The 19,022-nt window shown below is 29.1% G+C and overlaps 1 protein-coding gene across 1 annotated transcript; it reads right to left on the minus strand.

The window, feature by feature from the left end:
• Positions 1-5,934: 5,934 nt before the first annotated feature.
• On the minus strand, positions 5,935-19,022 carry LOC131172791 (probable LRR receptor-like serine/threonine-protein kinase At3g47570). Its single transcript, XM_058134311.1, has 6 exons — positions 16,310-19,022; positions 15,664-16,092; positions 7,346-7,401; positions 6,636-6,870; positions 6,289-6,504; positions 5,935-6,233 (listed from the first exon to the last, which is right to left on the minus strand). Exons 1-6 carry the CDS (start codon positions 19,002-19,004, stop codon positions 5,935-5,937), a joined length of 3,930 nt encoding a protein of 1,309 aa, XP_057990294.1. The 5' UTR covers positions 19,005-19,022.

A 19,022-nucleotide genomic window follows, 5' to 3' on the forward strand; every position in this document is an offset into this window, starting at 1 on the left:
AGACTTTCTTTGAGTAGGAATTGGTTGGTTCAATTAAACAAGTAGAAAGCGTATTTATGGAGAAGGGATGTGATACATTAAAATTCTTTCACATGGTTGAAATATTAAAATATGAAAAATAGTTGAAGAGACTAGTCAATCACATGGCTTATTCTTTTACATTATTCAAAATTTATGAATAATTATAAATAAATAATGAATTTATTCATAATTATTTAACATAATACAATCTTATAATAAAATTTATAAATAACTTCATAAATTAAATTTATTAAAAAATTTCTAATTAAAACATACGAGCGTTTTATGTAGCTTACCTACCTAACCAATGACATGTCTTTAATAGAAGGTATACAACAAAATTTAACGCTTACGATAAGATGTGTATTTATTTATTTTTCATAAGAGGATTCGAATTAAACATTTAAAATTGATTGATGTGCTTTTTAGCCATTAGACAAATTCTAATTATATATATATATATATATGGATAATTTATAATTAAATCTCTGAACTACAGCAAAACAACATATTTATTCTTGGCATATTTTTGAGTACTAATGTAATCCTCAAAGTATAGTTCTATTAGCAAATTACTCTATACTATCTAAATCGGCCATTAACTTTGTTAATTGTTATTCAATTTAAAATAATTTAGTCTTTAAAATTTTATTTTATTAACAAAATAATTTTTTTATTAATAAAATAATTCACATATCAAAGTTTTAATTTAAAATAGTTATTTATTTTATATTTAAAATAACTATTTATTTTATTAAAAAAATCTTATATAATTATTTAAATATAAATTAGATAATTATTTAAATATGAAACTTAAATATAGAGAATATTTTATTAATAAATAAAATTTAAGAAACTAAATTATTTTCATAGTCAAGTCTCAATCTTAAAAAAGGAAATTATTTTTTTTTTAATTTTAAAAAGTATTTGTCATAATTCGAAAAATGATTTTTTACATTATTTTTAATTTTTTTTAATATATATATATATATTCTGAAAATTCTTGATGCATTTGATTACTATGCTGACGGCCGGTGGCCATCCAATTAAGACTTCAACTGCCATCAACATTTGGGATGGGTTAGACTTTTCCACGATTGAAGAAGTATTGGTTCAATTAACTCATTGACTGAACTTTTAATTAATAGAAAAATTGTACCGTTTGCACAATATCTTCAAAGAATGTTTAATGATTGATTAACCTTCTGCAGACTTAATTGTGTTATACGTTTAAACAATAATGATATTGAGCTCAGACTGAGCTAGTTCAATTGTGTCAAAAGTAATTTTAGTCAAAATTGTATTAAATGCTTTAAGGTTTTTTTTTTTTTTTTTTTTTTTTAACACTTTTAACTTACGAGCCATTTAAATCATCCTATTTAAACTACTTACTTTTGAAGTTTAAATTTTTATTTTTCTTTATTTAATTTTAACAAATAATTAATTTCATTTTATTTATAAAACAAAAACTTTTTCTATTATTTAAATTATTTCTATTAGCTTAAAATAATTAAAAACTATTAACCTATAACTATTATAAAGAAATTGAAAATTCTTATTTTTATCTATTTATAATTTGAATAATTATAAACTCTAATATTTTTATCTATTTAGTTAATAGTATACTAACTAAACTCTGATTTAGCTTTGGTTGAATTTTAAATCCTTAACTCTTTATTTTTATTAATTCAATAATCAGACTAAATTTAAAAATCTTGACATCTTTCAATATTCACCAAACTGATTAATTCAATAATCAATAGGCATTCTACATCAGAGTCATCAATCTTGAGTACCTGAGATGAAAAAAAAAAAAAAAAAGAGAGAGATTTTTTGAACTACCTTGCATCCATTTGCAATTAAACAAAAAATTTTTTGGGTTATCATATGAGCAGGGGATGGAGAGATTTTGTTACATGCATATTACAAGTTTTATTCTTAATTTATTTCAAGAAAGTAAAAAAAAAAAAAAAAAGCATTGTTTATCTGCCTCTTGAAGTGCACTTATAATCTATCTTTCTCTTGGTAATCGAGTTTCAACAAGTTTGTTTCTAATGGAAGAGAGTTGAGCAACAACATCACTCATATTCATACGCTTTTGTAATGATTTCATAGAACAAGAGATTCCAATATCTAACATTGAAATCAAGAATCCAATGAACATATTGTCCCATATTCCTAAAATTATGATTATGATTTAATGTTGCATTTGTATTGAGTTGCATCAAAAAAAGATTGGGATCTATAATCACTTGTGATGGCAAAAATCTTTTGACAAAATTGTGAAGACTCAAATTTTCTTTGAACATGTCATTGGTCGACCTTTTTCCCGTGAACATCTCCAACAAGAGTATGCTAAAACTTAATATGTAACCATGTTTTGATACTTCACTGCCCACACCATACTCCAAAATGCACACATCAACAAATAGTGAATTGACTTGCTTTGAAACATATAAAAAATAATGAATTCATCTAACCTACTAGTGTTAGACTACAAATTTTAGACATCAAATTAAAACTATTAATCATGACAAGTTTATTTCATCAATTGTTATCTTAAAATAGTAGAAAAAGAGAAATATGATGAAGGAAAGGTGAAAAATATGTATTACGTGTTGGGGCACCACGAGAAAAAGGATAGTCATGGGTTGGATTTTTGTAGGTATTCGATCCGATCGAATTTTAATAGGATATGTTTGAGTAGTATATAATTGGGTTCGGAAAGGGTTTGAGTTTGAAATTTAATAGCCGTAAGGGGTTCAGATTTTACATGCTTAGTACCTATTATATGAACCTGTTTATATAAATATTTAATTAAATTTAAAAAATATATTTTCTTATAATAATATTTATAAATTATATTTTATTTTATATAAAATAAAACTGAAATATTGTATGGAATTATTAAATTTTTAAAATATAAATTATTAATAAAAATAATTTTTTATGTGGATGTTTAATTAAAATATATAAAATTAAATGAGTTCTGGTATTATTCAGGTAATAATAGTCGGGTTTGGGATGGTTTTGGGTAGTTGAAAATAAATTTTAATCGAATTTGAGACTGTTCGAGTTTTGAAAATATTAATCGAATTTGATAGGGTGATTTTCGCAGGTACTCTACCAGTTGTCATTCCTAAATGAGAATCATTGACCACCATTTTTATACTCGTCTGTACCGAACCATCTACTCTAATACTACCTGAGAATCTAAAGCGTCTGGATAAAATACTTTTTAATGAGCCTTTTGAAAGAACACAGTTTGACATTACATCTAACTCTAAACTTTAAAGCAATAAATTTATGAGTTCTTTTTATTTATATATTTTTTACTCATTTCATTTTTTGTTTTATATAAAATTTCTAACACTAGAATATTCCTAATAATAAACTAGTCCAGCTGTTTTAAGTTTGACGCTGGTATCAAACGTTTAAAATATTTTTCATACATATAATCAAACTTGTCTGATTTGCTGGGAATTTTTGGGAGGCAGGGCTCTCAAACTTGGCAGTTTTTCCACATTGAGAATGACACCAATTCAAAGGATTATGACCTTAACTTTTGTTTAGTATTTACTAATGCTGCCTATATTAGTTTTTAAATTACAAATTGAACAACACGTCTGAGTATAGTAAAGACTCGATTGACCAATAAAATTAGGTATTTTTAAAATGATTAAGACATAAATTTATCTATAAAATTTTCATGTTTAACTTTGATAAATTATTTTCTAAACACTAAATTCTTGTTATTTGTTTGAGTGGACGATAAAATGAAAATTTGTAAATACGTCAACTCATCACATTATAAGGGGAAAAAATAATATGAAATTAAAAACTAAATTTTTATTTAATTACGTAATAATTGATCAAACATACTATGTTATGCATGTGAAATTGATAATTCTAATGTTCAAATAACTAGGAAAATATTATAAATGAAAAGTATTTAATTAGATTACGTATTCCTTAAAGAGTTTTATTTTTTTAATTAAATTGAATTTGAAGTCTAATCAAAGTAAACATCATGGTTACATCTTAGATTATATATTTTGATGCTAATAATCTACAAAATATATATGGTTTTTCATAATTAATTTTGAATTCGAGAGTGAATATGACGTATATATATGTTGTTAAGATATAAGAAACAAGAGGCTGGACCGTTGTGCTTGGATTTTCAAAGGCATTAATTCCATTAAATGAACAAGAAAATTATTATTTATTGGACAAGTGGCCTAATTAGAACTGGAAGCTAAGAATTATAAATAAATAAAATTTTAATTGAGGACTTAAAATCAATTACTGAGAACAACAATAATTCCCTAATTTTTGTCAGGGCAACAATTGAAAGTTTGATAATGAAATGGGTATGTTTAAACTAATTAAAAAAAATTAAGCTTTTGAAGTAAAATAAGAATAGCATTTTATTAGGTAATAGCAAATGGCAATAATATTTATATCTTGTGTAGTTATAATGTTGAGTTTTTCTTGTAATGAGTATTTTTTTTTTTTTTTTTTTTTACACTTCTACTTATGTGGGGGGTAATCAATTTAATAAATAATTTAATCTTTAAGTGATCTCTTTTATTAATAAATACTATAAATTAATCATAAATATCTGTTTTTACACAATGGAAAATATTAACAGTCTTACTGATAAAATTAAATATTTAATAATAAATGAGATTAATAATCATTGATTTAGCAAGGTGATAGAATCAAGATGGAATTGAAATTAAGCTCTTAATTGTTAATTAAAATTAAGCTCTTAATTGTTAATTAAAATTAAGCCTTTGAAGTAAAATAGGAATAGCATTTCATTAGCGAAGCAAACAGTATGCTTTTTTTTTAATAGGAAAAGATATTTCATCAGTTGGAAACAGAATACAGATGCGAAGTAAATATGGAATACAAATCATCATATGACTACATCATCATGAGTAAATACAGTACTACCCTTTGCCTCTTCTCTTGGCCCGCAAATGTCGAGGATTTAAATGAGGCTGAATTGCTTGCTATCCATAAAGCCTCAAGGCTTTCTCATCAGCACTCTCTTTCGCATAATGCCCATTACTTATCTTGGACAGTGACTCCACGAATGCTATCAGGTGGGTAGCCCGAAAGTCATAAGGCCCATGGAGGTTGAATGACTGATTGAATTCCACACTTAACCTGATGCAAGCTCTCCCCATTATGTCTTTCCTATATACTTTTCGAGAAGCTAATATTTTCGAGGATTATTTGACCAAAACTGGTTGCTCGAGATTGAATGATTTTGCAGGCTTGTTATGATGGCTTTTCTCTTAATTTACTCTCATTTTGTGGTAGTTTGATTGCATTATATGTTATCTACATTTTGATTTGTCCTCCCTTATGCTGTTTTTTCATTTTGTTTTTGTTATCCATGTTTCTTGGTGGGTTTTTTCATCAGCAGGTTGTAGTGGTTTTGTAGGGGGCTGGATATGTCGATCCTGGGCTCTATGCCTCCTGGTTTTTCCTTACCATTTACATATCACCATAGCTACGTTGTATCGACTTAAAACTGCTTATGCAAAGGAAGACACATGTGTGTGCATAAACTTAAGATTTATTTGATATTATCGTTGAAATTGTTAAAAAAAAATAATTTTTTAAAATATATTAGAAAATATTAAAAATTAATTTAGAATTAAATTTGAAATGTTTTAATCTAAAATAACTAAACTTTTTTTTTCATTAGAATTAAACTATTTTTTAATTACTAATAAAATTACTTTTATTGAAAAAAAAATCATAAGTCCTTCGTAAGGAAGCTAGAGTTTGTAATAATTCCCCTCATAGTATAGCATCAAAGACGAGTTTAATTTTCTTTAATAAATGCAAAATAATAATCATATATATTTTGAAAAATAAATGATTATATAAATTTCATTGATTCATTGCATTTTCATTCCTCAAAAAATCAATATTTCGATACTTCACAGCTCTGGAAGTATTGGAGGAAGTTATAAAGGTGAATTTCAGCATTGGAAGAACTTCTACATGATGGACGATGGGCCCGTAGAAATGCTCTTGGAGCCGTTCCTCATGATAGTGGAATGAATGATCCGTGGTATGAAGTGAATGCCTATAAACCTTTACAATATTGATACGTGGAAAGCACATGTAGCAACAAGCAAGAAGCAAGTAGCAAGTAGCAGCATTACAAACATATATATAATCGGTAGCTAAATGAAGAGACAAATGTATATATATATAATGTTGAAAATTTGGGAGCAGAACGGAATTTTGCAGCTGGTCTTCTCCTTGATTGTTCAAACTTGCACATAGGCAGCCCAAAATCACGCTTGCCACTACATAGACTTTTATTTCCTGCCACAGGGGTAGCACTAGAATTCTTGAAATCTCCTTCTACTGGTACCATGCCCTCCAAATCATTATAAGATAAATCCAAAAGCTGTATTGAGTTGAAGCTCTTTAATAACTCTGGAATCTTGCCTGACAAATTGTTATGAGAAAGATTTAACTCTCTAATACCTCTTAATGAAACAAAAGAGGAAGGAATAGACCCTTGGAACAAGTTGGCAGATTTCACAGAGATGATGGAATATATCCCGATAAATTATTACCTCCAAGGCGAAGCAATTTTAGATTTTGAGGCTGTCCAATGCCAGATGGAACGGTACCTGAGAGTTTGTTCCTGTCTGCATAGAAAGCTTCCAAGTTAACAAGAACCTGTATTCCAACTGGTATGTTTCCAGATATCTGATTGTGTTGTATGGCAAACCTGTGGAGCTCCTTTGAAAATTTGGCGATATGTTCAGGAAGTTCCCCTCCAAGGTTGTTGTAGCTTATAACTAGAGTCTGTAAATATGAGGTGTTAGTTAAAGTGGAAAGAAATCTCAAGTCATAAGCTTTCCCACTTCCTAAATTGTTGTCACCAATCCCAAATACTGAAAGCCCATGCAACTTGTTGAGAGAAGGCACTCTTGCGGTGAGATCATTTCCGAATAGATTAAGAAAATATAGATTTGAGGCGTTAGAAATTGAAATTGGGATGGTGCCGGTGAATTGGAAGAGAGTTTACAATGCCCAAGGGAAGATTCCCTTGGAAGTGGTTAGATGACAAGTCTACAGTCTCGATCGAAGAAAGATTGAAGATGGAGGGAGGGATGGTACCCGAAAATCCATTTTCAAAAATTGTTAAAACCTTTAGACTCATCAATTGGCCTAAAGTTTCTGGGAGTTTTCCATTCAAAAGATTTTGATATGCATAAAGTTTCTCAAGGGGCGACGGGTTCCCGAAAGATGGTGGGAGAGTCCCTATTAAATTATTTACCTCTAAATAGATCTCTTGGAGCTTTAGTAAGGAACCAAGCTCCACAGGGATTTCCCCTGCAAGACTGTTGTTAGACAAATCAAAGAAAACAAATGTTTGAACAGTTAGATATGGTGCGAGGAATTGGACCATGAATTGAATTGTTGCCAAAGAGACAATATTTGCAGTCTGCGTAAATGGCTAATCTAATCAATTAGATTAGGAATAGCCGCGAAATATTAAAAAATAATATTAATAATAAATATTAATATTGTTATTTATTATCAATAATAAATATTACTAAGTTTATTCATTATTATTTTAATGTGATATAATATTATTAATAAATAACGTGATAAATATAAATAAATTCTCGTTATAATAAGCAAACTTTTTTTTTTATTTCATAAAAAAGTAAACTTTTTATTTATTAATAAAATAATAAACTGTTAAAAACCTAAAATTTTTGAACCGATAATAAAAAATATATATAAAATCATATTAGGTATTAGATATTAAAAATAATTTTTTAAAGTGAATATGATAATAAATATAATAAGGATATATAATTGAATTATAAAATTAAATAAGGATGATAAAGAAAAATATTTGATCAAATTAATTTTATAAGCATCTCGCTTATAAGTATTAAAATAAAAAGTCCTTCCTCTCTAGATTTTTTTTATAACTTATAAGTTATAAAAAATTATTAAATAAATAAGTTAATTTAAATAATAACTTTTAAATAGGTTTAATCAACTTATAAATTGGGCCAAATACTCTCTTCCTTTACTTTTAATATTAGATGAGATAGAAATGAAGAGAAGGCTTTTGCTCATGAATTCTCAAAATGCATATAATAATAATATACTATTTTTTATTAAAAAAATAATTTATTTCTATTTATTTAATTTTAATATATCTATATATTATATTTAAAACTTATATTTCTAGGTTATAATTTATTTTTAATAAATAAATTTATATTATATTGTATGATAATAAATTAAAAAAAAAAAAATCCTCGTAGAGAAATCCGACTTGCACCTTCGCCTTGATCCCAACCCCTCAAATTTTCATCTCAACTCTAATAATTTATAATTTGTATATAATAATTTAAATAAAAATATTAAAATTATTTATTGTTATTAAATAAATACAAGAGTTTAATTAGAAATTAATTATTTAAATTTTCATAATTATAAATTTAAATTTGATTAGTTGTTGTTATTTGAAATTCAAATTAAAGTTAATCTAATAATTTGAAATTTAAATTAAAGTTAATCTAAAAATTTTTATAGTTTAATATTTCATATTATATTATGTGTGTGGCTGCCCTGTTAACTTTTGTCAAGTATTTACAAATGCCAACCTTATACTTTAATTTCGAAGTGAAGAACACGCCAGTCTTGGGATGATACTTTTTATAAGCAAAAATTTTATTAGTTATAAGATTAGGAAAAATTTAACATGAGCATTGTTGATTAAACCAGGCTGATAGGCCGCCCATTACATCTAACCTAAACAACAGCATTATAAGTGAAAAAACTGAAAAGAGAACAAAATATACTAAAATGCATATTATAAAGTAGAAAAGAAATCCATATTATAAATTACAATATGCTGCATCCATATTGTAAGTAAAAAGCTGCTTGCACAACTAAACTAGCAGAATATCTAAATATCAACCCCACAGAGTCCAAAAAGAGTAGCAAAATTTGGAAGCAATAAAATCAGAGGAGGATAAAGATCTGCATTCTCAAAGCAAGAATACTGCAACCAAAGGAGTCTTGGGAAGATTAATTAGAGCCCCATTAGGCTATAATTTATGGCTATTTTATTTTTTAAAAATAAAAATTTTAAAGTTTATAAAATAAAAAATATAATTTTAGAAAAATTGAATTTTTATAATTTATTTGAAACAAAATAACTATAAAATTTATCCATATAATATTATGAAAAATAACATTTGTATGTATTGGAGTAAAGTCAGTTTAATTATTGGGATGTTCACGAGAAGGAGAATTTCATCCGATTAAAGACTTCAACATACCTGAACGTTTTGGATGGGTTACACTTTTATTCAATTAATAGAACGTTTGCAGAGTTCTACAAAGAGTAATAAAAATATATAATTAAGAAAATAAGAACAGTCTATTTACATTTAGATTACATTTGATCAATTAAGTATATATCCAATAATTTAATTTAATTAAGGATTTCAACAAAATCAACCAAACGATTGAAAAAAAAATTCTTAATACTGATGTTGGTCAATTTAATTATACATGAAATTCATATTGATGTTGATTCTTAAATTTAGCAATTAGGTGAATTGTATGGCCAAATAACCAAAATAATCTCAGTACTTATGACCTTAACATTCAGTAGCAGAGGGAGCGAGTAATTTAAATTAAAATTTGATTATTAATTGTTATTTGAAAATTAAATTTAAGTAATTTAATAATTTCCTATCATATAATATAAAATTATATGGGATTTTTCAATTTTTATTTTTTTGCTTTTTCTCTCATTTTGTGAGTACAATATAATTTTTTTCTTTATTTTTTCTCTCATTTAACTTTCTCTATTTTATTTTATTCAAATTAAAAATTATTTTATTTATATATATAGGAGCAGATAAAAATTTCAATTTCAACTCTTCTACAAATTTTAAATAGTAAATCTTAAATATATATTTATTTTTAATTGATATATTTACTTTATTATTTCATTGATATGTAATTTTTCGTATTTCTTTACTTTTAACAAATTGATAACGTCATTTTTTTTTATAAAAATAACGTCATAGTATAAATTATTGAGATGTTCATGAGAAGGAGAATTTCATCCTATGAACGTCTTGGATGGGTTACACTTTTTTAAAAATTAACAGTAAAAATGTTCAGAAAAATTAATCAATTAAAAATATTTTTTTTAAAAAATTAACTAAATTATTTTTAAGAAAATAAAAACTAAGTTATCTTTAAGAACAATGACTTCTTTTTTTTTTTTTAAAAAGTAGGAAGACATTTTTTTTAGACTTTAATAATCCTATTAAAAAGTGAAAACACTTATAATAAATATATACCATTAATTTAACACTGCAACTAAATAACAGAAAATATTTTTATGAAAAATATTTTTTAAAGAAATATTTTTCATAAAAAATATTTTTTATATATAAGTTATTTTTCTTGAAACAAATACAACTTTAAATTTGTTACAATATATCCGTTAGTCAGTTTATACATGAAATTAATATTGATCCAATAATTAATACTCTTACTTATGTGAGAGGTAATGTAATAAATAATTTAATCTTTAATTAATATCATTTATTAATAAATACTATAAATTAATCATATAAAATTTTTGTTGTTACATAATAGCAAATATTAACAAACTTACTGATAAAATAAAATATTTATTAATAAATTCGATTAATAGTAAGTGATATAGTAAGGTGATAGAACCAGTCGATGGAGCTGAAATGAACTTTTTTTTTTTTTTGAAATATCTGAAATGAAGCTCTTAATTAATTAAAAATTAAGCATTTGAAGTAAAATAAGAATAGAATTTTATTAGTGAAGCAAACGCAGTACAAAGCTAATAGAAAGCAGATATCACATACGCTGACAACTACATTGTATCAACCTAAAACTGAGTATGCAAAGGAAGATGTGAGTGTGCGCGCGCAGAGTGAAGATGAGAAAGGGAAAAAGATTGTGACTCTGTGAATATGAGAATGAGGATAAATGAAAATTATAAAAGGAAGAGTTGGTGAGAAAAAAAATATATGGTTATGTCATTTAGAGTTTTCGTATATAAATTTTGATTTTTTTTTAAGTTTATCATTTATTTTAAAAGATTTAAATAATAGATGTTTAGGATGAAGTGTTAACAAGTCTAAATTTATTAAATAAAATAATTTTTAAAGTTTTAACAGAATAAAAAATTATTTTAGTAGGATCATGAGGGTAATTTAATACTGTGACACCCCTTACCCGTCTACTGTATAGCCGAGCAAGAAGTGCCACATTCGGTGCCTGAACACCCTATTTTGTTTTATCATATCTATTGTAAACTTTTAATATCATTTAAAAGTAGTAATCCATGTGTAGAATTTTTTTTTTTAAATAACTTATTTCTGTAGAGACCCGGACAGAGCCTCCCCTATTTTATTAGCATCTGGCGGGTTCCACTAATCACCTGTTAACATGTCCATATTCATTTTACACATTTCCATATCATATTCTCTTGTATCATATTATTTACAATTATTTATGAGATCTAAAAATGAAGCATCATCTATTGCATTCATATAAAAATTCATAGATAATAAATTACAAGTTTTCATTTCAATCTCAAGTTTAATTACAAGTCCAAAATGAAATACATCATAACTAATAATTACATTATGATTAAACATAATAAACCAAAATACTAGTCTATACATGGGCTCTACCAAGATACAAAAGACTGGTGAGGTGACTCTAGTCGATGGTAGATCTGGTCGAAACTCTGTCCGAACACTACTGTGGCGGCTGCTACTGTGGCGGCTGCTGATCTCCAGTACCTACACAATGGAAAACCAACGCGCTAAGCATAACGCTTAGTGGTGCATAATTTATAATAACAATAATTAAACAATTGAATTAATATATGAAAATCATAATTTCTGAGTCTTTTACATTTTTTATTGCACTTTGAAAACAATTAATATTATTGGGATCTTTTATGATTACTTATTATATTTTAAGTCTTAATTAATTTTTATCAGTGCCCAATAAACCTAGAACAGATTATAAGAGCTGGATACATGGGAGTATACGGGTTAGACAGCCATATGTCTACTCTGTATACATCTGTCAGGCACGAGGCCAGTAAGTAGGCATATAGCCTGTAGAACAATCATACTAGACATATATTGTTAGTTCATAATTTTCTCGGTAGGCAGTACTGCTATCTGTAGTCCCTAATTGGTATACCAATTTATCCAAACTAAATAAATAAGTCTAGGTATATTATGGGCAATTAAGCATGATTTTAATTATTTTAGAACTATTCACTGTTACCATTTTCTAGTACTGTTCAGTGGTACCATTAATTTCATATTAATAGGACATTAGTCTCAATTTACATATTCATATCATTTTTAATATTTAATTAGCCTTATGAGTATTTTAATTATCATATATAACATTTTTCCCATAAACCTTTCCTTAGGTTCATTTTGATATATTAACTTTTTCTAGGAATTTGGCTGGGTTAGGATGACTATTTGGTCACACTTCCTTCATAACAATTTCTCCTCTATGTTTAAACTTGAATTTTAGTTTTTGAATCACTCAATCTAGGGTTATAGAGCTCAAGTTATGGTCAAAATACCATAATTGGTCCATTTGCCTCTAAGCTGTCCAGAATTGACAATTCCTGGTCAATAAATTTTGACTAGTTATTTGATCATTTTATGGTCATTTTTAGACTTAGGTTCCTTCAAAATATATGTTCCTCTATGTCTAAGGGACTCCCAGGTACAATTTCATAATTTTTCAAACTTGGTATAGTGTGTTATAGTCAATGTATTAACCAGGACTCTTAATCCTATAAAGGCAATAGTCAATCTTCAGTGCAGTATGTTTGTCCCTCTTTCTAGGGTCTTTACACTTAGAATTTGACAAAGATGTTTGAATTAGTGTTGTAGCCCTAAGTATCATGTTTCCAGATCATATTGGCACATCTCAAATGGAATTTCCTAGTGGGAGTTATGGCCAAATGAACACATGGGTATCAAATGGCATTCTGTGTTCAACTTAACATTTTCCAGATTTTTATTCCTAACTTTGGCTAATATTTTCGCTAGGATGCAATGGGTTTTGGAGCTTGGTCAAAACAAAAAAAATTGTTGTGCTATGTCTTATAAAAATTTTGGCACTGGTTTTACTCAATTTGCAATTTTGGAGACCAAGTTATGGCATTTTGGCCAAAACTGGTCAGGCATACCAAAGGAACAGTGTTTTGGTCAATTTCTGGGTTAGCAGTTTTATTGACCCAACTTGTGCTAACAATTTGACTTGGTTAAAGGCAAAACTGGGTCAAGTGGTCTTTCATGAAAAGTGTAGCCCTATGTCTAAGCTTTCCATTGATATAAATGTTAGGTCATTTGGACCAGTATAGAGAGAGTTATGACCAAATGCACACATACTGTTCATTTGGTCACTTTCTGGGTTTCAGTGTTTGGTCATCCAGGTTTGGGCAGAGAATTGGTCATGATTTTGACAGAATTTGGGCAGGGTTCTTCTTGAAAAATGAAGGTTTGAATGTCCCAAAACACCTCTAATTAGCCTCATACCAATTGGAGTCACACATTGTCAGTTAGGGTTCAACAAACACACTGGACTCATTGAGTCTTAACCTGCAGAAAATTTGACACTCCCAAAATTCAATCTCCTCCTCCAAACTCCAAATAAGCATACATGGCACTTCTATTAGCATCAATCTCAACACAATTAGGTCTTATTCAAAAATGTCACAAAATCCCCAATTTCAAGTGCACAACCTAATTTCAAACATCAAATTCACATATATAACCATGAAATCAATTCCCACATATGATACCTTATTAATTAAATTCCCTAACTAAACTAAAACCAACAAAATCCATCATTTTCATGGTTCCTCTAGGGCTGCCAAATTCAAGGGTTTCTTTCCCAAATTTTTCTTTTTAATTTCATGTAAATCTTCACTTGGTTTAGCATGATTTTCATGCTTAAAGAAGAGATTAAGAGTTTTGAGCACTAACCTTCTTTTGTAACTTGTTAAACTTTACTTTCCTTGCTTCTTTTTGGTATGGGGAGTATTTTTAATGAAGAGTGTTATGGGTTTTGGTGAGGAAATGAGGGAGAAATCAAGCTTGGAGCTTGAATGACAATGGTGGAAATGAGGGACAAGGGTGGGTGGCATAATGGAGAAAAAGAAGAAGATGGAGAGAAAAGGTTGGTGGGTTTTTGTCATCTTATGGTATATATATATATATTCTATTTGTGTACTTTAAATTTTTAATTTTTCGTAAGCCCTTTTTCTTTTCTTTTCTTCTCTTTTCTTCTTCTTTCTCTCCTTATTTCCCTAATTCAAATTTATAAAAATATTTTATGTTAATTATTTTATTTGTCAAATTTTTAATTTGTCATTGAGGTCAAAATTTACCTCCGGATGTGAAATGACCAAAATGCCCTTCATGGTGCATATCGGTTTATTTTTATTATTTTATTTTCTCAAAATTTTTTCTATATTTTCTTAACATTTATTTCATCAATTTATGCCTCCTCACTATAGTCTAAACATAGTTTCAGACATTTTGACTGTCCAAACATACATTGGTTGTCGAAACAGTAAAATATACGGACTACCTATGGTGAGGGCGTTACAAATACAACATGTGTCTGGGAAATTTTTATTTTTTCAAATTTTTATTGTGCTAAATTAAATTGGATCAAGATGGACCTCCAACAATAATAGATTTTTAAATATTCAAGTCTAAGGATAAACGGTAATATAGCGTAAATTATACTCCTAATTATTAATAAATTAATATTCCATAATTTCAAATATGCATTATTTATGATAGTTTCAGATAAGGCTTAATAATAATAAAAAAAATATATATATATAAATATTTATGCACTATAACACTTTTGTCAAATATTTTTAATTTTAATAATTTTCAATGTTAATATGGAGTATTATTGCTGACATGATAAGTTCATGAGATGAATAAGACTTAATTAAAAAAAAAAAAAGAATAAGACCTTTATTCTCATGACTTATTTTTGAATCGAATCGACACTAAAACTTCAAAAGATATAAGATAATCCAAATTTGTAATAAACATTTATTAAACATTTACAATTCAATTATCTTGAAAAATACCTCAAAATAATATTATTGATCATAGTACGTAGTTCAAATACAACCAATATCCAAACATTCCTAGTCTACCAAGATCACCACAAGGGGTGGCAGTTAGGGCACAAACCCCATCTCTTAGAACACAACAAGGGCACACCATAGACTAATTGGAGACATTACCAAATACAGCATCGCTTATTATAATTCAAAAGTTTAAATATCCTCGTACCAAATACAACTAATTGGGGAGATTACATAGACTAAGGAACATTCAGCTTTGAAGTGATCAATCTTTAGTACCTGCGATGAAATATGTAACAGATATTATAAACGAAATATCAAAATCTTTTTGAGTATCATATTAGATTTTGTTATACGCATATGACAAGTTTCATTCTGTATTTCAACAAAAGAATAGAATTATTTACCTGCCACTTGAAGTGCACTTACAGTTTCTCTCTCCCTGGGTAATCTAGTTCCAACAAGTTTGTTTCGAATGGAAGAGAGCTGAGCAACAACATCACTCATATTCATGCGCTCTTGTGGTGATTCCATAGAACAAGAGATTCCAATTTCTAATGTTGAAATCAAGCATTCAATGAATATGTTGTTTCTCCTAATCATAAAATTGTGGTTATGATTTTGTGTTGTGTCTGCATTGAGTTGCATCTGAAAAAGGTTGGGATCTATAACCTCTTTCACTTGTTCTAGCAAACCTCTTTTGACAAAATTGTGAAGGTTCAAATTCTCTTTGAACGTGTCATCAGTTGGTCTCTTTCCTGTGAACATCTCCAACAAAAGTATGCCAAAACCATATACGTCACCTTGTGTTGATACCTCACTTCCCACACCATATTCTACAATACACACATCAAGAAATAATTAATTGATTTGATTTGAAACACATAAAAATAATGAAATCTTCTAGCTTATTAAATTAGAAAACTACAGATTTTAGACATAAAAGTAAAACTGAGAAGTCAATGCTTGTCATTTCATCAATTATTATATTAAGTAAACAAAACCAAATATATGGTGAAGGAAATAGTGAAAAATATGTTTTAGGGCGATTACCTGGAGGACAATAACCAATAGTTCCTCTTATTCCAAGTGAGCTAGATTGATTCGTTGAACAGTTAAGCATCCCAATAGAAAGGAACTTTACTAACCCAAAATCACTTACATGTCCGATCATTTCTTCATCGAGAAGGACATTACTTGGTTTTAGATCACAATGAACAATTGGTGTTCCACAATGACAATGAAGATACTCAAGTGCAGAAGCAACATCAATAGCAATATTCAATCTTTGGAAAACATTTAAAGTCCTTGGCACCTCATCTAATCCAAGAGTTGGATGCAACCAGACATCTAAGCTCCCATTAACCATAAAATCATAAACCAATGCTTTAAATTCATTGCCATGATAATCAACTCCTGAACAAGCTGTGAGTACTTTCACAAGATTTCGATGCCTGACATTTCGTAAGGCCTCACATTCGGTTATAAAACTCTTTGAAGCTCCTCTTCGCATCAGGTTAAGCACCTTAACTGCAACTACCATTTCTTCTTGATTAAGAATTCCTTTATATACAGATCCAAAGCTACCAATACCAATTAAATTATCTGAAGAGAATCCATTGGTGGCTTTAAGCAGACTTTTATAAGACAACTTCAATAGTGAATTGCCATCAAATTGTGATGTAGATTCTCTTCTTCTCTTTCTTGAATGGCGCCAAAGAAGCAAAGAAACAAGCAAAAGTGCAACGCCTATAACCACAAAAACCATAGAAATTATGATCTTTAATTTTGCAGTTGGTCTTCTCATTGATTGTTCAAACTTGCACACAGGCAGTCCAAAATCAGGCCTGCCGCCACATAGATTTTTATTTCCTACCATAAAGGTAGCACTAGAATTCTTGAAAATTCCTTCTACCGGTACCATGCCCTCAAAATCATTATAAGACAAATCCAAAAGCTGTATTGATTTGAAGCTCTTTAGAAACTCTGGAATCTTGCCTGACAAATTATTATGAGAAAGATTTAACTCTCTAATGCCTCTTAATGAACCAAAAGAGGAAGGAATGGACCCTTGGAACAAGTTGGCACTCAGGAATAACAATTCTAGACTTGTACAACTGCCAAGACCACTGGGAATCTCCCCTGACAACATGTTCTCATTAAGGGCAAGGATTCCTAGATTTTTCAAATTTTCTACTTCTTTTGGAAGGGAACCAGACAAATTATTTATGGACAAATTAAAAACTATTGACAAAGAGGAAAGTCCAATAACTTGTGGGGGTATGGGACCACTAAGATTGTTTCTAGAAAAATCAAGTGTGAGCAATTTTTTGCACCTGCCAAGACTGGAAGGGATGGTACCTTGAAGATTGTTGTTATCTAAATCAATTTCAAGTAAATTTGTCAGGTTTCCCAGAGATGATGGAATATTTCCAGATAAATTATTACCTCCAAGGTTAAGTTTTTTTAGATTTTGAAGCTGTCCAATGCCAGATGGAATTGTACCTGAGAGTTTGTTTGCTACTGCATTGAAAACTTCCAAGTTAACAAGAACCTGTATTCCATCTGGGATGTTTCCAGATATCTGATTGTTTCCTATGTCAAAAAAGTGGAGCTGCTTTGAAAAGTTGGCAATGTGTTCAGGAAGTTCCCCTCCAAAGTTGTTTTCTGCTATTTGTAGGTGTCCTAAAGCTGTTTCGTTAGTAAAAGTGGAAAGAAATCTCAAGTCATCAGCTTTCCCACTTCCTAAATTGTTGCCACCAATCCCTAATTCTGAAAGCCAATTTAACTTGTCAAGAGAAGGCACTCTTCCGGTGAGATTATTTATGGGTAGATCAAGAACTACGAGATTTGAGGCGTTAGAAATTGAAGTTGGAATAGTGCCAGTGAATTGGTTATCAGCGATAGAAAAAAATTGGAGATTTGGAAGAGAGTTTCCAATGCTCAAGGGAAGGTTCCCCTGGAATTGGTTAGATGACAGGTCTAAAACCTTGATTGAAGAAAGATTGAAGATGGAGGAAGGGATGGTACCTGAAAATCCATTTTCAAGAATTGATAAAAGCCATAGACTCACCAATTGGCCTAAAGTTTCTGGGAGATTTCCTTTCAAATGATTTGTAGGCACATAAAGCATCTGAAGGGACGACAGATTCCCGAAAGATGGTGGGAGAGTCCCTATTAAATTATTGCCATATAAACTGAAGAATTTTAGCATCAGCAAGGAACCAAGCTCCGCAGGGATTTCTCCTACAAGATTGTTCTCAGCCAAATCAAAGATAATAAGGTTCGAACAGTTAGATATGCTGGGAGGATTTTGACCTTCAATTGAATTTTCAGCAAGAGACAACGTTTTCAGTCTTCGAAAACGGCCAATCTGAGGAGGGATCTCGTGGCTGAAGCTATTGTTTGCAAGGAACAGCTTCCTTAAGAAGCTCAAATTACCAACATGTGGTGATATGGAACCTGAAAGTTTGAAGGATTCTAGGTCTAAACTTGCGACTCTTTGGTGTTTTCGCCCACAGGTGACCCCATACCAGCGGCAGAAGTGAAGAGTGCTATTCCATGAGCTCATGACCCCAAAAGGGTCATTACTTATTTTGGCCTTGAATTCCAACAATGCAAGTCGATCCGTCTCATTGTTCTTGCGGATGGCAGAGGCTGCTGGCGAGTTGAAGCACAAGAAATGAATAATGTAAAGGAGGCACAAGGTTGAGAAAGATGCTGACGAACTCTTGCAATAAAGCCCCATATCTGTAGTTTGAGAGTG

This window comes from Hevea brasiliensis, chromosome 14 (assembly GCF_030052815.1).
Source record: "Hevea brasiliensis isolate MT/VB/25A 57/8 chromosome 14, ASM3005281v1, whole genome shotgun sequence".
NCBI classification, from domain to species: domain Eukaryota; kingdom Viridiplantae; phylum Streptophyta; class Magnoliopsida; order Malpighiales; family Euphorbiaceae; genus Hevea; species Hevea brasiliensis.